A 19,685-nucleotide genomic window follows, 5' to 3' on the forward strand; every position below is an offset into this window, starting at 1 on the left:
GAATCCACTGGCCCTGAAGGGGACTTATCAGGCCCTAGCCAGAGATAATCATGGTAGGGACTTTCCCTGCTGACGAGCGTGTGCACTCCTCCAATAACTTGCCCTACAGTAGCCTTTTGCTCATTATAATAGTAAAAACCACATCCCTGTGTGGAGATTTTAAATGCTAATGAGACATGAGAGGTGTATACTAGCATGTACAACTACAGAGCATGTAGCATGTACACACAAGGAGACTGCTTAAAACATGGTTGCAACTGATACCCTCTCATGCCCCCCCTCATGAATAATCATGCAATATTCTCATAAAGAGGGTCCCCTAGCATTAGTTGCTGCTGGCTCATCCTCTCTTTCCAGCAGCCTGTTCTGAATCATCTCTCAGGATGTACTGTCTCTTCAAATAAACACTGCCACTACTGTTTTCCAGGAGGTCAGCTAGCCGCTCAGCGGCTCCTCTCTTTGAATGCATTTTATCTTCCTTCAATAAACTCTGCTACTTAACCCTTGTTGTGCATCTCTTGGTTGAATTTTTTCTTCCAAGAAAACAAGAACAGCAGTTCTTGCAGTACAATTCCAGTACTTTCCGGTAACAAGAGGGCTCATTTCTTGTCAACTCTTCTTGCTCCTGACATCAAGGCAGGTACTGATGGCAAATACTGAGGACAGAGGGAGGATCATGAAGAGAACACTGAGTGGCCTACAGCAACCTACAGGTAATTATTTTTTTTCTAGTGTTACAGCAAACACTATTAAGTTTGAGGTCACTTTTAGATAATGCTAACTTTCAGCACTGTTAAGAATTATATTAAAATCATAATAATGCTTTTTAAAAAACAAAAATTTTGCCAAAAGCAGAAATCCTTAAAAGCTGATCTAAAATACTGATTCTACCTAGCTTTAATAGGCAGATATTTATATTTGTGTTACAGAAAGCCTGTCTTGGGATGGAATGAACACAAACTTTTTATTCAGAAGGCAAGACAGTGCCTCCGATCAACAGCTTAACATCTCTAAGGAGACTACCTCCTGGCCTGAGCCCTGCCCTCGAATCTGCCACATAACATGGCCTCCTACTGCTGACACAGTAAAATGGAATGATCCATCTGTAAAAGGTCCATAAGGAAAAAAGGAAAGGATAAATTTCAAGTTTTAATTTTTATCTAATAATCTTGGCTTGGCAAAATAAATTCATAGTCAGGCTTGATCAACCAGCCTGAAATTTGAATATCCTGACCACACATTGATTCTCCAATTCAGAACAATGTTCTCCTACCACCTGGTTCAGTAAGAGACCACCAATGGTGCTTGAGATTCTATAGCAGCTACCTTCTTTACTAGACTATAATTTTCAATGGGTCAATAAATAAGAGTCTTCACAATCCCTATGTTCCCAGCTTAAAGCACAGTTCCAGGCACAGAAGGTACACATATATGTTTACTAAGTGAGTTGAAACTGAAAACTCATCAATGGAGTAAGACCACCCTCTTAAGTGAAATTTAATTTTAATCGTTTTAAGATTATTCACTTACTGAACCCTAATGCATAACAAATGACAACCACCACAACTTCCACCCCACATATGTCTCATTTATCACTTTTTCCTTATTCTCAGTGCCTTTGTCCCATCCACATCCTCTGTCTTCAGCACAGTCCCTCCCCGCTATGGGACATTTCATCATTGAGAAGATTAGGTGGGTAATGCCTACCTACTTATGTAATGGTGTATTCCTATCAAAATCCCAAGAAGAGTTTTTATAGATACAAACAAGATCACTTTTAAATAAATATGAAAAAGCAAACTGCATATCCAGCAAAGTATTAGTATCTAGAACATACAAACAACTCTAAAAAGTAAACCATAAAAAAGTAAACAATCCAATTAGAACATGGGCAAAACCCAAGGAGGGGCATTTCACTGAAAAAGATAACAAATGGCAAATAAATTTATTTTAAAAATCTATAAAAAGATAATCAATATAATTAGCCATTAGGCACATACAAATTAAAACTACAGTGAGCTATCACTAAACACTTACCAGAATGGCTAAAATAAAAACACAGTGACACCACCAAAAGCTGGAAAGGCTGTAGAGAAACTGGATCATACATTGCTGGTAGACATGGAAAATAGCACAGCCACACTGGATAGCAATTTAGCAGTTTCTTAAACTGGATAGCAATTCAGCAGTTTCTTAAAAAACTAACATGCAAGTATCATACAACCCAGCAACCATGCTCCTGGACATGTATTCCAAAAAAATGAAGACAATGTTCACATAAAAACCAGTATACAAATGTTTATAGCAGCTGTACCTGTAATAGGCCAAACTGAAAACAACCCAGATGTCTTTCAACAGGTGAATGGTTAAACAAACTGAAGTACATTCATACCATGAATACTCCTCAGTAATAAAAAGAAACAAACCATTGATACACAACAAGCTGGATGAATCTCTAGAGACTTATTCTGACTATAAATAGGCAATCCCAGAAGGCTACATTTTGTATGATTCCACTTATATAACGTTCTTGACATGACAAAATTATACAATTGGAGAGCAGATTACTGGTTGTCAGGAATTGAGAAGGGAGTGGAAGCAGGAGGCACGTGACTAGAAAAGGGTAACATGAAGGATACTTGTGGTTATGGAAAAGTTCTCTATATTGACTGTATCAATGTCGATATCTGTCTATGAAATTATACTATAGTTTTGCAAGATGTTAACCATTGGGCTAACTGGATAAAGGGTGATCTGTCTGTATTATTTCTTACAACTACACATGAATTTATAGTTATCTCAATATAGGCAGTTTAAAAGTTTAAAAGAGGGCAGAAGAGTCAAGTATGTGACATGTGGTTGAGAGTAACAAACTGTCTATCATAAGAGAAAAAAATAACATGGTACAGTTGAATATCATCAATTTGGAATCCAATCACTTCCTTCAATAACACTCAATTAGCTGATATGCAATTATATTAGCTTTTATTAACAAAAACTGGAAATCCACTACACTATTATACTGCTATTACATTACATTATATTCCATTCAGAAATACCCAAGGGACTGAAAAGTCCTTCCTTTCCCTTAACTCTCAACTTAAGGATCTGAAGTCAAGGAGGCTATTGAGACTATTAGCAATGGTACCAAAATAGGAAGAGTTGGCACAAGTAACCATCTTTCTCTCCTCACCCCCTCAAAAATCTTGTAGTGTTGAGAAATGAAGCCAGCTGGACTTCCTGGGTTGAGTGGGGACTTGGAGAATTTTTCTGTCATACAAGAGGATTATAAAATGCACCAATCAGCACTCTGTAGCTAGAATTGTAAAACGCACCAATCAGCGCTCTGTAGCTAGCTAGAAGTTTGTAAAATGCACGAATCAGTGCTCTGTAAAAATGCACCAATCAGCGCTCTGTAGCTAGAGGTTTGTAAATGGACCAATCAGCACTCTGTAAAATGGACCAATCAGCAGGACATGGGCAGGGGACAAATAAGGGAATAAAAGCTGGCCACTCCAGCCAGCAGCTGCAACCCACTCGGGTCCCCTTCCATGCTGTGGAAGCTTTGCTCTTTCGCTCTTCACAATAAATCTTGCTGCTGCTCATTCTTTAGGTCTGTGCCACCTTTAAGAGCTGTAACAGTCACCGCGAAGGTCCGCGGCTTCACTGAAGTCAGTGAGACCAAGAACCCCACTGGAAGGAACCAGTGTGTCACATATTTTCTTCTTTAAAAAAAAAAAAAAAAAAAAAAAGTCCTTTTTCAAAGGAATTAAAAGCAGTCTCCCAGATGACTGTCTCATCAATGGGTTATGACCATTCACAAAGGCAAGGTCTAAAGGACTTCCCTGAACTTCTCTTGATTTTCATTTTTTAGGTTTATGCACACCTTAGAAAGCAGAGCAGTGATCAGAAAGGCAACTCAGCACAGAGTATTCCTTCCATGCTCACCTTAAGACCACAGCCTTCAAAATAGACCCAAGAATATAAGAAATATTCAAATATGTACAAGAGTATCAGTGATACATGGATCTGGCCCCACTGGAACTCAGATGGCCTATGGAGCTCCCTGAAACCTCTCTCGTAAGTGAAATTATCAAGTACTGCCACTGGCAGCAGGGCTGACAGCTCTAAGACACATTGGTAATAAAGAAAAATCATGACCTTTAACCCAATTCTGTAAACTGCACAGCCGACACTCACCCACTGTGACAATTACCCTTATTATTAGTAGCCATGGTTTATAGATAGAGAAAAATATGATCAATCATCTTTCATGACTGAAAAACAGTACAGTTTAGAGAAAGTTTGGTGCAAAGCCTAAACACAAGCCTAATGTGGCTAACTTTGAAATGTTACTTTGGCTATTTTCTCAAGGAACTAACCAAGTAGCAGTGGAATTTTCCTGTGACAGGCCATCTGAGCTGCCCTTCTGATCACTGCTTTGCTTTCTAAGGTGCCTACAAACCTAAAACATTTTGAGAAAGTTTGTGATATCTAAAAGAACAAGGTAATTATTGAGCAGGTATGTGAATGGCCTTATAAGCACATGAAAAGGTGCTCTACATCATTAGTCATCAGGGACACTCAAAACCACAAGAGATACCATTTTACTCTCAGTAGAATGGCTACATTTAAAAAGGCTAATGGCCGGGCATGGTAGCTCACGCCTGTAATTCCAGCCCTTTGGGAGGCCGAGGCCAGCGGATCACCTGAGGTCGGGAGTTCAAGGCCAGCCTGACCAACATGGAGAAACCCGTCTCTACTAAAAATACAAAATCAGCTGGGAGTGGTGGCGCATGTCTGTAATCCCAGCTACTCGGGAGGCTAAGGCAGGAGAATCACTTGAACCTGGGAGATGGAGGTTGGGGTGAGCCAAGATTGAGCCATTGCACTCCAGCCTGGGCAAAAGAGTGAAACTCTGTCTCAAAAAAATGAAAAGACTAACAATACCAAATGTTTGTGAAGATGTGGAGCAACTGGAACTCTCCTACATTAATGGTGAAAATATAAAATGATATAGCCACTTTGCAGAACTATTTGGCAGTTTCTTATAAAGTTAAACATCCTTGACTTATGTTCATATGAACATGACTTAGCAATTCCATTCCTACACATTTTGCCCAAGAGAAACGAAAATGTTTCCACAAAAAGACCTGTACCAAATGTTGACCTAAGCCTTGTTTGTAAGGCTCAAACATGAAAACAACCCAAATGTTCATTAATGGGAGAATGAATAAACAAACTGTGGTATAATTATACAACAGAATACTCCTTAGCAATAACTGTTATAATAGTTAATGAAATTAACTACTGATACATGCAAACACACGGAGTAATCCAGAGTGCTGAGCAGGAAAAAATCTTTAAACTCCCACCACCAAAAAAATCTTCATTGATTCTGCAGAATTGTAACGGCTTCTCAAATAAACTCATTATATTCAAGATACAGAATTGATAGACTACAAAACTTCCCTGGTAAATTCTACTCAAGTCAAATTAATTAAACTTGATTTGCAAAGTCAAAAATTCTTTGTGAGTTTTGACGGTTTAAGGCAAATAATATTTTAATCTATAAGAATGTAACAAACAAACTCACCAATCCTTCCTTTTTTGTGAATATGGCCAGGCATGATGCCAATTTTACATTCTCCAGGCTGAAAGTAAATCATAGTTTTCAGAAAAGTTAAAAAAAAAAGTCACTCACAGGTCATACACACAAATACACTCGCATTCACTCAAAGCTGTTTAGCCTTGTGAGAGGCTTAATCTGAGTTTCTTTTTATTTTTTTGCACTCACATTGATGACTCCAGGGCAGTTGGGCCCAATTAGCCTTGTCTTTCCCTGGCGCAGCAGTTTGTGCTTGACTCGTACCATGTCCTGCTGGGGAATTCCTTCAGTGATACACACAACCAAGGGAATTTCTGCCTCAATAGCTTCATTAATGGCAGCAGCAGCAAAAGGCGGAGGAACATAAATGACAGAAGCCGTTGCTCCTGTCTGTTCTTTGGCCTGAAACATTAATGATGAAGCACCTTATTATTGGTTAAATCATAAACATTGTAAAATAAATTCAATACCATCATTTTAACAATGTCTTGGGGTAAGAAAAGGATACTACCCAGAGACATAGCATTCTTCCCATTCTCAAATTCGCTACACTGTCAGAGTAGAATAGAATCAAGCATAGCCCTTTCTCAGCCCATTTGAATGCCACTGTGAATTGAAAGCTTCTGTGACATCTCACTCTCTATGGCATGTCAGTAAACCTGAAAGCAGCCTGACAGTGAACAGAGTCAAGGAATGCCAACATATCATCCACAAATGATGCCGGGGGTTAAAAATAATTTTTTAAAACTCTGTTCAAGATGGTAACAGAGGGGGAGACACAAAAAATATTAAAACTAGTATGGAATCAAAAAAAGTCACATCATGGGGATGTAGGTACTTTAATGAAAAGTACCTACATTACATAGTTTTCTACCTCTAAAGTCTACAAATACTGCCAGAAGCTAGACTGTGACAACAGCAAATATTGTGCTGGGACGTCATATGGATGAAAGGTACCAACCCTACTCATTCAAAAAGCCCTTTGTAAGAGCAGAATGGGTGAAAAATAAACAATATCTGTCAAAAAACTTATAGAATATTCCAAATGTCACAACTATTTGTGTCACTATAAATTATAAATGGATTGCTTAGCAACAAGAACTTTCTTTAAAAGAAAAAAAAAAAGCAAAAAGAGGCAGAAAAGTCTACCTAGAGGAATTGTAAAAAAAAATCTCCTCTCTATTTTTGAGGTTATAAAATCAGCCATAATAGAATTTAAGGCAGGAAGGACTTTAAATTTGTGCTTTAAAAAATGTAATGCTTTAAAACATACCTTAAAAATATGCATAGGAAGAGGGGAAGAATACATTTAAGGCTGATCAACACATCATCCCAAAGAACTAAGTTTATATCCTAGATTTTTAAAATTAAATACCCAAGAATTTACACTATAGTTTCTTTTAAATACTATTAGTTTTGTATATATTCATATAAGAGTAAAAAGAGAATCAAAGACTATACACTGAGCTTAAATTAGCTCCCTACAGAGGCAAAATCTGAGATTTCGAAAACACTGTAAAATTTAACTTTACTTACTTTTTATATCATCTGAATTTTTACAAAAAGTACCTATCAGTTTTGTAACAAATAATTAAAATTTAATTTAAAAATCATTTTAAAAGGTAATTATTAAGAAATCCGCAGTTTGAGGAGAATCTAGGACATTAGATTTGTAAATCTATTTGTAAATCTGACTCTACAATTTAGTTTCTTCACATGGGACCACTCTTTACTCCAAGCCATCCTAAGCCTGCCACTTAATCAGCTGTGAGACCATGGGCAAGATCTCTAACCTCTTTGCACTAGTAACATCGATATCTTTAAAATGAGGATGATAACAGCACCTACCTCCGAGGGTTGTAGTGAGGCCTGAATAGGGCAATTTGAATGAAACACCTAGCACAGTGCCTACTACATAGTCCCCACTCAGGAAGAATTAAGGGGTGGTTGCTGACATTTGTACTACTAACATACTGGAAGAAGAAAGGTAAGGAAAGCGTAAAAAGCCAAACAAGCCTGGCCACAGTACTTCCTCCCTTAATAGCTGATTCATACCTAGAAACAAAAATGACACACTGGTTTTGATGGCAATTCAAATTTCTCTAGGTTACTGAATTTTCAAATAGCAAGTGACTCTCCCCAAAAAAAACATAATTAAGATCTCTACCCAAAGAATGTTCGCTCTTCCCTTGCTTTTCTTGTCTTGCCAAACTCAGATATCACTAATTACCTCCTTCACAGTATTAAAGACTGGTAAGCCCAGATGTGTCTGGCCTCCTTTCCCTGGAGTGGTTCCTCCAACGAGTTTGGTGCCATATTCCAATGCCTGCTGGCTGTGAAACGTGCCCTGATGGGAAAAAGCACGAGATCCATGAGAAACAGCAGACTGGTAAGCCCAAGAGAAGCAAAAGCAATCTTAGCAACTTAGGAAAAGAAAAACAAATAGGTTAACTATTCCCAGACAATAACATATATTTACTAAACATAGCTTTGAACCTGGAAGCAAAACAAGCCTCTGAAAAGCCAAAATAGCTATAAACAAGGGCCTCTTTGATTCCCTGTTTTAAAACTTGGCTGATAACCAGAAACTCCCTGTTTCTCAACTCCTCATGTGCTCACACTCCTCAGTTTAAAATCCATGGTAGATCATTACCCTCCCACAACAACCTTGGCTTTCTCTCACTTCAACTTACATATCTGGTAAAACCACAACCTGGGTCAAATCCAATTTTTCCCCTACTCTAAGCCTATACATGTGCAGCCAAAAAGTGGCTAGGGGAAAAAAAACAAAAAAACATGTCAACTGGTCTCATTTTAAATTAATGATCACTCACCTTAAGTAAGCCTTTAATACTGCCCACCCAACAACCTGTATTTCTCTATCCATTCACTTTTCCTCCTCAACCTCAGCATTACTGACATTTTGGACAGGATGATTCTTTCTTATGAGAGGTCATCCAGTGCCTAGTGGGACACTTAGCAGCATCCATGTGCTCCACTCATTAGATGCCAGTAGAACACCCTCCCAACTCTCATAACTCCATCCAGTTAATGACAACCAAAAACAGCTCCAAGGACTGATTCATTTTCACTAGGCTTCTGGGGCTTGACTTCCCCTGGTTTTCCTCTTCTCTTTTCTCTCAGTATCAGGGGAAATTCAGCCAGATATTGGGCGAAAGTCACCCCTGATATTTCACGTAGGTTCTTTTCTATATTCCCTAAGTGTTGGCCAGTCTGAGAAATAAAGGGACAGAGTACAAAAGAGAGAAATTTTAAAGCTGGGTGTCCTGGGGAGACATCACATGTCAGCAGGTTCCGCAATACCCCCTGAGCTGTAAAACCAGCAAGTTTTTATTAGTGATTTTCAAAAGGGGAGGGAGTGTACGAATAGGGTTTGGGTCACAGAGATCACGTGCTTCACAAGGTAATAGAGTATCACAAGGCAAATGGAGGCAGGGCGAGACACAGGACCACAGGACTGGGGCGAAATTAAAATTGCTAATGAAGTTTCCGGCACACATTGTCATTGATAACATCTTATCAGGAGACAGGGTTTGAGAGCAGACAACTGGTCTGACCAAAAATTATTAGGCAGGAATTTCATCATCCTAATAAGCCTGGGAGCGCTACGGGAGACTGGGGCTTATTTCATCCCTACAGATGCGACCATAAAAGACAGCTGCCCCCCTAAATGGCCATTTTAGAGGCCTACCCTCAGGGATGCATTCTCTTTCTCAGGGATGTTCCTTGCTGAGAAAAAGAATTCAGAGATATTTCTCCCATTTGCTTTTGAAAGAAGAGAAATACGGCTCTGTTCTGCCCGGCTCACCGGTGGTCAGAGTTTAAGGTTCTCTCTCCTGTTCCCTGAACATTGCTGTTATCCTGTTCTTTTTTCATGGTGCCCAGATTTCATATTGTTCAAACACACATGCTCTACAAACAGTTTGTGCAGTTATCGCAAACATCACAGGGTCCTGAGGTGACATACATCTTCCTCAGCTCACAAAGATGACGGGACTAAGAGATTAAAGTAAAGACAGGCATAGGAAATCACAAGGGTATTGACTGGGGAAGTGATAAGTGTCCATGAAATCTTCACAATTTATGTTCAGAGATTGCAGTAAAGAGAGGCGTAAGAAATTATAAAAGTATTAACTTGGGGAACTAATAAATGTCCATGAAATCTTCACAATTTATGTTCTTCTGCCATGGCTTCAGCCGGTCCCTCCGTTCAGGGTTCCTGACTTCCCACAACACCTCAGACTTCTCTTTTTCATCTAAATTCATGCCCTTGGTGATGTCATCCCTTATCATGGCAATACATGTCATCCATATGGTGACCCCTCCCACATACACAAAGATAGATACACCCCAAATATCTAAGCCTTGAACTCCATATTCACATCGTCAACTGCCTACCTGACACCTCCACTTTGAGAACTAGCAGGCATCTCAAACTCAACATGTCCAAAACTGAGTTCCCCATCACTTCCCTCCATCTACCCCATCTCAGTTAAAGACAACTTCATGCCTTACAGATAATCAGACCAAAAATACTGAAGCCATCCATGATTATTCTCTTTCTCATATGTCCCATATTAAATCCATTAGTAGATCTTATTTCTCTATCTTCAAAGTATAATCGACAACTCCTCCCCCTTCTACTGCTATCACCTTGGTCTAAGTCACTTCAACTCTTGAAGCGTTATTGCCCTTGCTCCCCTTCAATCTAATCTCCACAGCAGCCCGAGTGATCTGTTCAAAACATAAGGAAGATCATGGCACTCCTCTAATCAAACACTGTGATTGTTCTAGATTTCACTCAAGTAAAAGCCAAACTCCATATATTGGCCTACAAGTCAATTTACAAGCTGTCTCCCCACATCGGAATCCCATACCTGCCTACTTATTACACTCCAGCCGCGCTGGCCTTCCACACACAGCAGGCACATGCCTGCCTCATGGCCTCACTGTGCCCTCTGCATGGAATATCCTTCCCTAAGATATCTACTTGGTTCACTCCTACATCTCCTTTACATCTTAATTCAGAGATCAGACTTTCCCTGACCACCTGATATAAAATCACCCTCTCCTCCATCCTAACCACCAGGACTACACACACTCCTTTCCCCAGCTTATTTCTTCCACAGCAATTATGCTTTGTAACATACCACATAATATACTCATTGATTTTGTTGATATATTCCCCACCAACCACTAAAATGTAAATTCCATGAAGACAATGATTTATGTCTACTTTGTTCACTGCAATATGACACCTAAATCAATATACAGTAGGCATTCAATAAATAGCTGTTGAAAAATGAATGAATCTATGTGATCATTTCAAGGACCTTCAAAATGTGGTCCCAACTATTCACATTCTATTAAAGGAATAAAAATCAGGGCCTTAAGAAGGACTTCAGAAATTTTCTGATTCAAATTATTTTTCAAAATAGGAAACTTGGCCCCAAGCATGTTAATTAATTTGTCTAAAGTCAGGGGCAGGGTTTTGAAAGAACCACAGGCCAGTGCTCTCTCTCTCTTAAAGCAGTGCTATTCAAAGTATAGTTTGCAGACTCTTGCTGCTCTGCAATGAGATAAGAGGAAAAAGAAAAACAACAAAAAAAGGAAGGAAGGAAGGGAGAGAGGGAGGGGGAAAATCTAATTTTTAAAAAAGTAAAAATGTTTGCAAATATAGCAGTATGACATTGCTACAGCTTTTACTGTATTTTATAAAAATATTGATCTACATTAGACTGAAAATTAAAAACAAGCACCTACACTGGTTTTTTGCTACAGACACTGAGAAGCACTGCCCTAGACTACACTGCCAGGTAAATTCAAAAGTACCAAATTTTAATCCTAAAGTAGTGCTAAACAGGAATAACACATCTGTTCAAAATAAGCTTATGTTCTTTAGTTTTACCATCATCACCAGCCAGTACAATGTTAGGAATAGTAATTTTAGCAGCTTATAAACCCAGTAAAAGAAACAAGATGGCACCCACTAGAAAACTGCATTGCTGAAACATACTCTAAAAATGCAAGGATTTTTAATTCATATGTGGAACAGTGTGTGTACTGAGAAAACAAACTAATGAGACAATACGCAGATTTACTGTGGAAGTAAGTTCTAAATTTCAGACCTCACCATTATCTCTAAAATGAATCTGAATCAACAAATCTGAGGCAATTAACGCTCTCACTTACTTTAAAAACAAAAACAAAAAAAAGGAGAGTGAATGAGAACAATGTTAACTTCAGGTAACTGAAAAACACTATAACTACCCTTGGATTTAAATATTTAGGCAAACTATCACCTTATTTAGAATATAGAGACAGTTCTGAATAGTGCTTACACCATGGGCAATGGTTCTTACAAAAAAGCTCACAGCTTAAAATGTCACAGAATCATATAATATTTGGCAAACAGAAAAACAAAATTATATATACTAAATTTATGTGGAGAATTTGGGTTAATCAAACATTTGATTATATGCCAATAATATTAATATATAACAAAAAACAGGCTAGATATAACATCAGTTGGGAAGGGGATGATAGAATGCACTTCAAATCTTGGATGAAGATCTACTGTCCTTAGAATGTATATAAGGGAAGTGGCATACATAAGATTATTTGGCTATCAGAATAAACACTTTTTTTTTTGAGACAGGGTCTCACTCTGTCACCCAAGCTTGGAGTAAGTGGTTCAATCATGACTCACTGCAGCCTCAACCTCCTGGACTCAAGTGATCCTTCCACCTCAGCCTCCTGAGTAGCTGGGACCACAGGCATGCACCACCACGCCTAGCTAATTTTTCTATTTTTTGTAGAGATGGAGTCTCACCATGTTGCCCAGGCTGGTCTCAAACTCCTGGGTTCTAGCAATCCTGCTGCTCTGGCTCCCCAAAGTGCTAGGATTACAGGTGTGGGCTACCACATACTGCCATTTTTACAAGGAACAAAGTTTCCTGGTTTTATGGGTGTTTCATTTTTTGTTATTGGTGGATTTTTTTTCTTTTACAGTAATAGAGGAATGGAAGAAGAAAAAGAAGAAAAGTCCACTGCAACACATTCGTGTGCCCAGTTATTTCAAAAAAAAAACAAAAACAAAAAACAAAAAGCAAAAGGACCATTTTACATGAAACAACCTGCTAACTGCAGTCTATAGTATTTGGCCCACTACCTGGTTTTGTAATTTAAGTTTTATTGGAACGCACCCAGGCCCATTCATTGACAATATTTTCTATGGCTGCTTTTGCTGTTAAAATGCTTTTGAGTAGTTGTAACAGACTATATGACCCACTAAACCTAAAATGTTTACAATCTGGCCTTTTGCAGAATATGTTTACTGACCTCTGCTCTAGATTACCAAAATACTGAAGAATTGACATGACAATTCTTTTAATTACAGAAAAATCATTAACCTTAAATTACAAAAAAAAAAAATTGACTGCTTTTATCTTGCCATATCTCCTTTAATAATAAAAAAAGGGACACTTTGGGTTAAGACACGTGGTTATACTCTAATTGATTTGATAGTATTCTCATTTTAAAAAAATTCTGTGCATCTACTATGGTGGAAGTATAAATCTGTTCCAATGTTTTAAAGTTCAATTTAGCAGTAGCTATTAAAATTGTAAATACACAGACCATATAACATCCAATTTTACTTTTAGGTATCTATTTTATAGAAATATGGATTGTATATATATTATATGCTGGATAACATTATATAAATATATATAGTTCTATATAATAAACACTATAAAACACATATAAATATGTTTGCATGCACAAGAAAAATATCTGAAAGGATACATGCCAACTTGTTAACAGAAGGAGTTCCTGGGGAGTAGAAAGGTAGGAAAAAGGAAAGAAGATTCTTTTTTTTTTTTTTTTTTTTTTTTTTGTTTTGTTTTTTTTTTTTGAGACAGAGTCTCGCTCTGTCGCCCGGGCTGGAGTGCAGTGGCGCAATCTCGGCTCACTGCAAGCTCCGCCTCCCGGGTTCACGCCATTCTCCTGCCTCAGCCTCCGAGTAGCTGGGACTACAGGCGCCCGCCACCGCGCCCGGCTAATTTTTTGTATTTTTTAGTAGAGAGGGGGTTTCACCGTGGTCTCGATCTCCTGACCTCGTGATCCGCCCGCCTCGGCCTCCCAAAGTGCTGGGATTACAAGCGTGAGCCACCGCGCCCGGCCTGGAAAGAAGATTCTTATGTGGCATTTTATTATAGAATCACATCACAGATACATTTATTTACACTTATACAAAATCTATGATATGAACAGGAAAGAGGATGAGAGAATGAATATAAATAAATGACAACAAATTAAAACACTTCAGGCAATTCTGCCTGCTAGTCCCAGGCCATGGTCCCAGAGAAAGTATAAGGTGAAAAAAGTCAGTGGGCGGGTTCTTCCGCTTGTCTCAGTATCCACGAGCCTCTCTGGGTTTGAACATTTCTCCATATTCAGAACATTTCTGAATATGGATTCTATGTTTAACAATATGGTTTTTTGTCTGTTTGTACAAAACCTAAACACAAGAATCTAGTTTACCTAGTGCTTAGTCAAAGAAACAGTGATCTGTTTCAACACTGGAGGAAAACCATTAGTGTTGTATTTGCTGAAAGAAAGTGTATGGGCCTCCAAAACAATATACTCCTAGTAGGCATACAACATACTCCTTTCCAAGGTAAGTTTAAACACAATTTTTATATTATAGGCTGACAATAGCAACTAACCTCCTCCTGAAATACAACCCCATTGCTGTACAGTATATTTTTCTGCAACAATCACGTGTTATTTTTGTGATATTAAAAATAAAAAAATAATTTGTTATATCTCTAGTCTACATTTGAAAATAAAAATCTAGATATACATACCTGTTTGCCAGTGAAACCCTGGCAAATAATCTTTGTATTTTTATCAACATAGAGATGTTTCCGAGAAGCTGTATAGGAACAATGCCGAATTCCATTCTGTGGCACTAAGAGGTAAAAAAAAAAAAAAAAAAAAAAAAAAAAAAAAAGACATTATAATTTTTCTAAACTTTTGAACAATAATTCAACCTGATCACACAAAAAAAATTCTTTAATGCACGAGCTATCCTGTGATCACGGCAAACCTAAATGCCACCATTTAAATAAGACACAGTGACCACAGAAATAAGTTAGAAAAACAGACAAGAAAGACATTGTTCCATTCTCCAGGATCCCCTCTTTATCAAGAACCATGATCTTGTAGTTTTTTCTGAACTGAGGGAAAAAAAAAGCTAATGTTTATCATTTTTATTTCCTAGAAAAAAACTGGGGCTCAAAGATAAATGGTTAAAATTAAATCCAGGGACTGAAAACAAAGTGTCACCCCTATTAACAATGTTTACTAAACAGCCACATGTTTCTCCACTTGACCCAAATTTTTAAAGCCTAATACCTTGACATAGGTAAGCTAAGAGGCAAACTTTGTCAGGAATACAAGTAAAAATCGCTCAGCAACTCATTCTCTGGTAAGAACAACATATTAAATGTTAAGTCATAGGATAAAACTTATCTAAAATACAATACAAAATCACTTAATCTCTTCTGATATGAACTCATGTATAAAAGAAACAGGGAAAATAAAATAAATAGGAAAGTAGACAAGACAGGAAAAAGCTTGTTAGGAAAAAAAAAAAAAAAACCCTAGGTTATTGCAGCAACCCACCTAAAAGATAAATTGAGAAATCTAAGTAGTTACTACAACCAGCTCCCCACATTTCAAAAAACAGTAGGAGGAACATAGATGACTTAAAATTTTGGGCTACCTTCTAAATGTCCATTAATACTAACAACCTGACTTCTCTGTGGCCCATCCCTGGCCCTTTCAAAGTAGCGAGGCCTTCTACCTATCATTGTGGTAGCCCATGAAGCTAGCCCAAGAAAAGAACATAAGGAGTAATCTCTATTGAACAAAAAAAAAAGAACACCTGTCACATATTTGCCCAGAGTCCACTCCATGCTTTCTGCCTTAAATCACTGCCTCATGCCCACCTAAGTGCTGACCTCACATTCCATAACTCAAAGAGCAACAACATCTGCTTCTGAAGGAAGTATATGGAATCCCTTACACCTCCAGGGAGGAGACAGGCCTAGATTTAGCCCTTACCACCTGGATAATATTTGGTACACACAAAGAACTGCTATGTAACAGACAGCTTTCTCAGACTAGACTGTGCTCAATAAGGGGCCATGGGCTTTGCAGGTTAAGTTCTGGCACAGCAGTCACAGCTAAGCATCTGACTCTAGGCCAGTGGACACAGCAGGGATTTACGGCCTGAGACCCTGTCCCTACCGAGCTGTGCAGCACAGCCCACCCTCGCCAGTGCTGCACTCGAGACCCATTCTCGCCCTTGGCTTCCACTTCTCCCAGCTGAACACCTACAACCATGGTATTTGTGTAGAAGCTACACCCTTTCCTACCCTGCTACAATTTCTGACTAGTGGAAGAATTGGCTTTACCAGTCCCTCCCATTGAATCTTCAATAAATGCTCATATCATATCATATCATACCATAGGTTTTCAGACCAGAAGGTAGAAGATTTGATTATAAGATCAGATGTTATGATCAGGATATCTGGAGTCCCTACTTGTTAACATAAAATACTTTTTGTAGGTAAAGTTTGGTGCTGCACAAGTACTCTTATACTCACTAACTTAACAAAGATCAGACAATTCACCTCTCCTTCCACAGGAGCAGAAGTCACCCTGAGAAAAGGCAGGTCTGTCTGTGTCCCTAAAGCACAGCTCCAATAACAGACCAACGAAGATCTCTGCTTTCTCATAGTAACTCCAGATCTCCTGGATCAATTCTATGGAGCTCAAGATTTTACATCCGATCTTTGGTGCTCATAAAAAGTGTATCAGAAGTGTGATAAACAGCAGCTCACCTCCCAATCCCCTAGCCTTTTAGTATTACTTAGCCTGCGCAATGCCCCTGAGAGCCTACAGCATCTAATTAAGTAAATCTTGGGAAACCTCTAATGCAAAGGTATGGATGTGTGTGCGCTCATGCACGTGTGATCTCCCCATCTATACACCAGGCCTGGGCTCATACAGACCCACTTCAAGATAAGCTGGAACTAACAGACTATTATCGTCTTTCAGGCAAATCCAAGAAATGTATTCAATGGCAAGGAAATGAAATTCCTGATCACATTCCATCCTGACAAGAAACCTGAATGATGCCAGACAAGGTTATCATCTGGTACTGAAATGTCAGTTCGTTCATTGATTCAATCAACATTTGGGAGCACCTATACCAAGCCATAATGTCAGGTGTCAAGGATAAAGTGATGAATGACATCTCAGCCCTCAAATAATTCACAATCTATCTGAACTGATATAAAAGTGGGCCATAACTGCATGGTGTGTGAAGTACTATATAAAAAAAAAAAAGCCTTGGGCATTTGGGGTAGATAAACTCCCCACACCTATTCAAGGTAGAGAAGTCTATGAATGTGTAAGAGGTGAGGAGGGTGACAAAGCCACCAAATTACTAGAGTAAGTGACTTCCTAAAGTGAAATTTATAACACAAGGCATACATTGGTGGCCAAACCATCTTGCAAATATCTCTTACCTTTCAATTAAAGATTTAATGTCCTCAACTTCCTGAGAATTTCACTTACATTAATCTGTATAAATTAACATTTAAGTAAAACATTACACAGTCAAGAATTCCTATATCTTCACATGATATACATGATTTATGAATATACTGGGGGACTTTAAAAGGGATCTGAGATTAACAAGAATAGAAGCTACAAACACTTTCATGTGGGTATACAATAAACACCATCACACAGTACACTACTGAGTGCACATATATTCTTACTCTTCTCATCACATTATTTCTAAGTGAAATTATCTAAGCTTAAATTTATTTCAAGATTATTTCAAGCACCAACTAAATACTTTTCACACTGCTAACTGTAAACTCCATGAGTGTCAGGACCATGTCTTATTCATCTTGTCTCCTATGGTATATGGCAGTGCCTTACACACAATAGGTGCATGGGAAACATTTCACTGAATTCCAGGACAAGAAACAGGGTCTCCAAAAGAAACACTTATACCAAGCTAAACATCATAAGGTTCATCTCTTTTTTGGTGAGTTGGAAAAAGTCAATCTTGAACTCCCACGCATCAGGAAAGAGGGAAAAGAACCCTATATCTATTTTTGTACATATAAAGATCACAGGTTTCCCTAAAATTCATATAGAGACTGCATGGAAGTTCAGCCCTAAAATGCTGCTGGCGGTTCCCAAAGCTACATTAATCCAGTACAAATGCCACGCTGACATTTTTTTAAATAAATGAAACACAAAAGCAATAATACAAATTGAATCTTTGCCTACAGGAAAAAAGAAAGCATTCAGACAGAGTAAAACACACTATAGGCAGAGTTAAAGGCAATGCCAGACCAGGGAAGTGTTTTCATAACATTTAACAGGCAAGGAATTAACGTGAGCAACATGAAGAGCCAACAAAAAGTGGAGCCCGAAGCCTAAGAGAAAAACTGATAAAGGCCATGAACAAGAAACACAATGGATGACAAACTGCAAATCCATATATGATGAGATGCCTAGCTTTACTAATAAGAATAAGTATTATTATCCTTATTATTATTTTTTGAGATGGAGTTTTACTCTGTAGCCCAGGCTGGAGTGCAGTGGCACGATCTCGGCTCACTGCAACCTCCACCTCTTGGGTTCAGGCGATTCTCCTGCCTCAGCCTCCTGAGTATCTGGGACTACAGCACTACACCCAGCTAATTTTTTTGTACTTTTAGTAGAGATGGGGTTTCACCATGTTGGCCAGGCTGGTCTCAAACTCCTGACCTCAAGTGATCCGCCTGCCTTGGCCTCCCAAAGTTCTGGGATTACAGGCATGAGCCACCATGCCCAGCCGAAAGTAAGTATTTAAAATTAAATATTAGAGCAGGAAAGGTGAGGTTGGCCACCAGGAATAATTTCTGATGGCGAATGCTGTAGCTGCCACATCCTAGGCCACCTCCTTCTTTCCAGATTCTTAGAAATTGTCCAGCTTAACCTTGGGACTGCATCCCAGGATCAGCTGAGAACATCATCGCAGGAATCAGACAGGACTGGTCTTGAGTTTATGCTCTGCCTTTCAGCAGCCATGTAACCCAGAGTATACCTTCTGATCTCCCTTAGCCTTAGTCTTCCCATCTAGAAGTGGAATAACAGCTGCCCCTGGGAGTAATTTCATATTACTCCTTAAATTGGCACCAGGTAGCACAGTGTCTGGTACACTCCCAAAACTGGGTTTACAACCCTACATGAACACAAAGGCAAATCTTTCCCTAAAAAGAGAGAAAAAATAGTTCATATTTTAAAATCAAATAAGTCTAGCCAAAAATGTTTTCTACATGTCCTTGTGCACATCTTATGTTTATTTATAAACATACTAATCCATGTCTACATATAATGTGCAGTATGCATAAATATACTTCTAAGTTTTTAACATATAATACATTTGTAAAGGCGCACTATAACACACGGACAATAATAGTATATACTTCATAGGCTGATGTGAGAATTAAATGAGTTAGTAATAGTATAAAGCATTTAAAACAGTGCCTAGGATACAGCAAGTGTTATATCCCTAAGAGCTATTTTATTACCATTATTATTACCGATGCAGAATGAGCAGACCAAACTGCTTTGAGATGTTCACTGTGACAGGCTATCTGTCAGGTGCTGGAGATTCACAGGTGAACAAGACAGGCTCAGGCCCTACCCACATGAAGTTTCCTGCCCTGTAAAAAGCTAAACATTGCACAAAGAAAAACAAAACTACCAACAGTACAAACTGTAATAAAGACAATGAAGGAAAGAGGCTGAGTAATCTGAGAGAGATGTGTTTTCAACGGGGGTGATAGATTTGTACCTGTCAGCCACATACTGGTCCTCTTCACCATAGATAGTAACCACATCATTTATAAGATGGCTGGTGGGATGAATGAGGCAATATATGGTCAAAGAGCACCTGCCCAGGAGGGACTCAAAC

The 19,685-nt window shown here is 38.6% G+C and overlaps 1 protein-coding gene across 2 annotated transcripts in view; it reads right to left on the reverse strand.

The window, feature by feature from the left end:
* Positions 1 to 19,685, reverse strand: part of SUCLG1 (succinate-CoA ligase GDP/ADP-forming subunit alpha) — a 36,227-nt gene that overhangs the window by 12,093 nt on the left and 4,449 nt on the right. For both annotated transcript variants that reach the window (XM_055243637.1, XM_063617589.1), the window contains exons 2-5: positions 14,500 to 14,603; positions 7,839 to 7,955; positions 5,798 to 6,010; positions 5,597 to 5,654 (exon numbers count right to left, since the gene is read on the reverse strand). In XM_055243637.1, coding sequence (XP_055099612.1) covers positions 5,597 to 5,654; positions 5,798 to 6,010; positions 7,839 to 7,955; positions 14,500 to 14,603 — 492 coding nt within the window. The remainder of the gene's footprint in view (positions 1 to 5,596; positions 5,655 to 5,797; positions 6,011 to 7,838; positions 7,956 to 14,499; positions 14,604 to 19,685) is intronic.

This window comes from Symphalangus syndactylus, chromosome 14 (assembly GCF_028878055.3).
Source record: "Symphalangus syndactylus isolate Jambi chromosome 14, NHGRI_mSymSyn1-v2.1_pri, whole genome shotgun sequence".
In the NCBI taxonomy this organism is placed as follows: Eukaryota; Metazoa; Chordata; class Mammalia; order Primates; family Hylobatidae; genus Symphalangus; species Symphalangus syndactylus.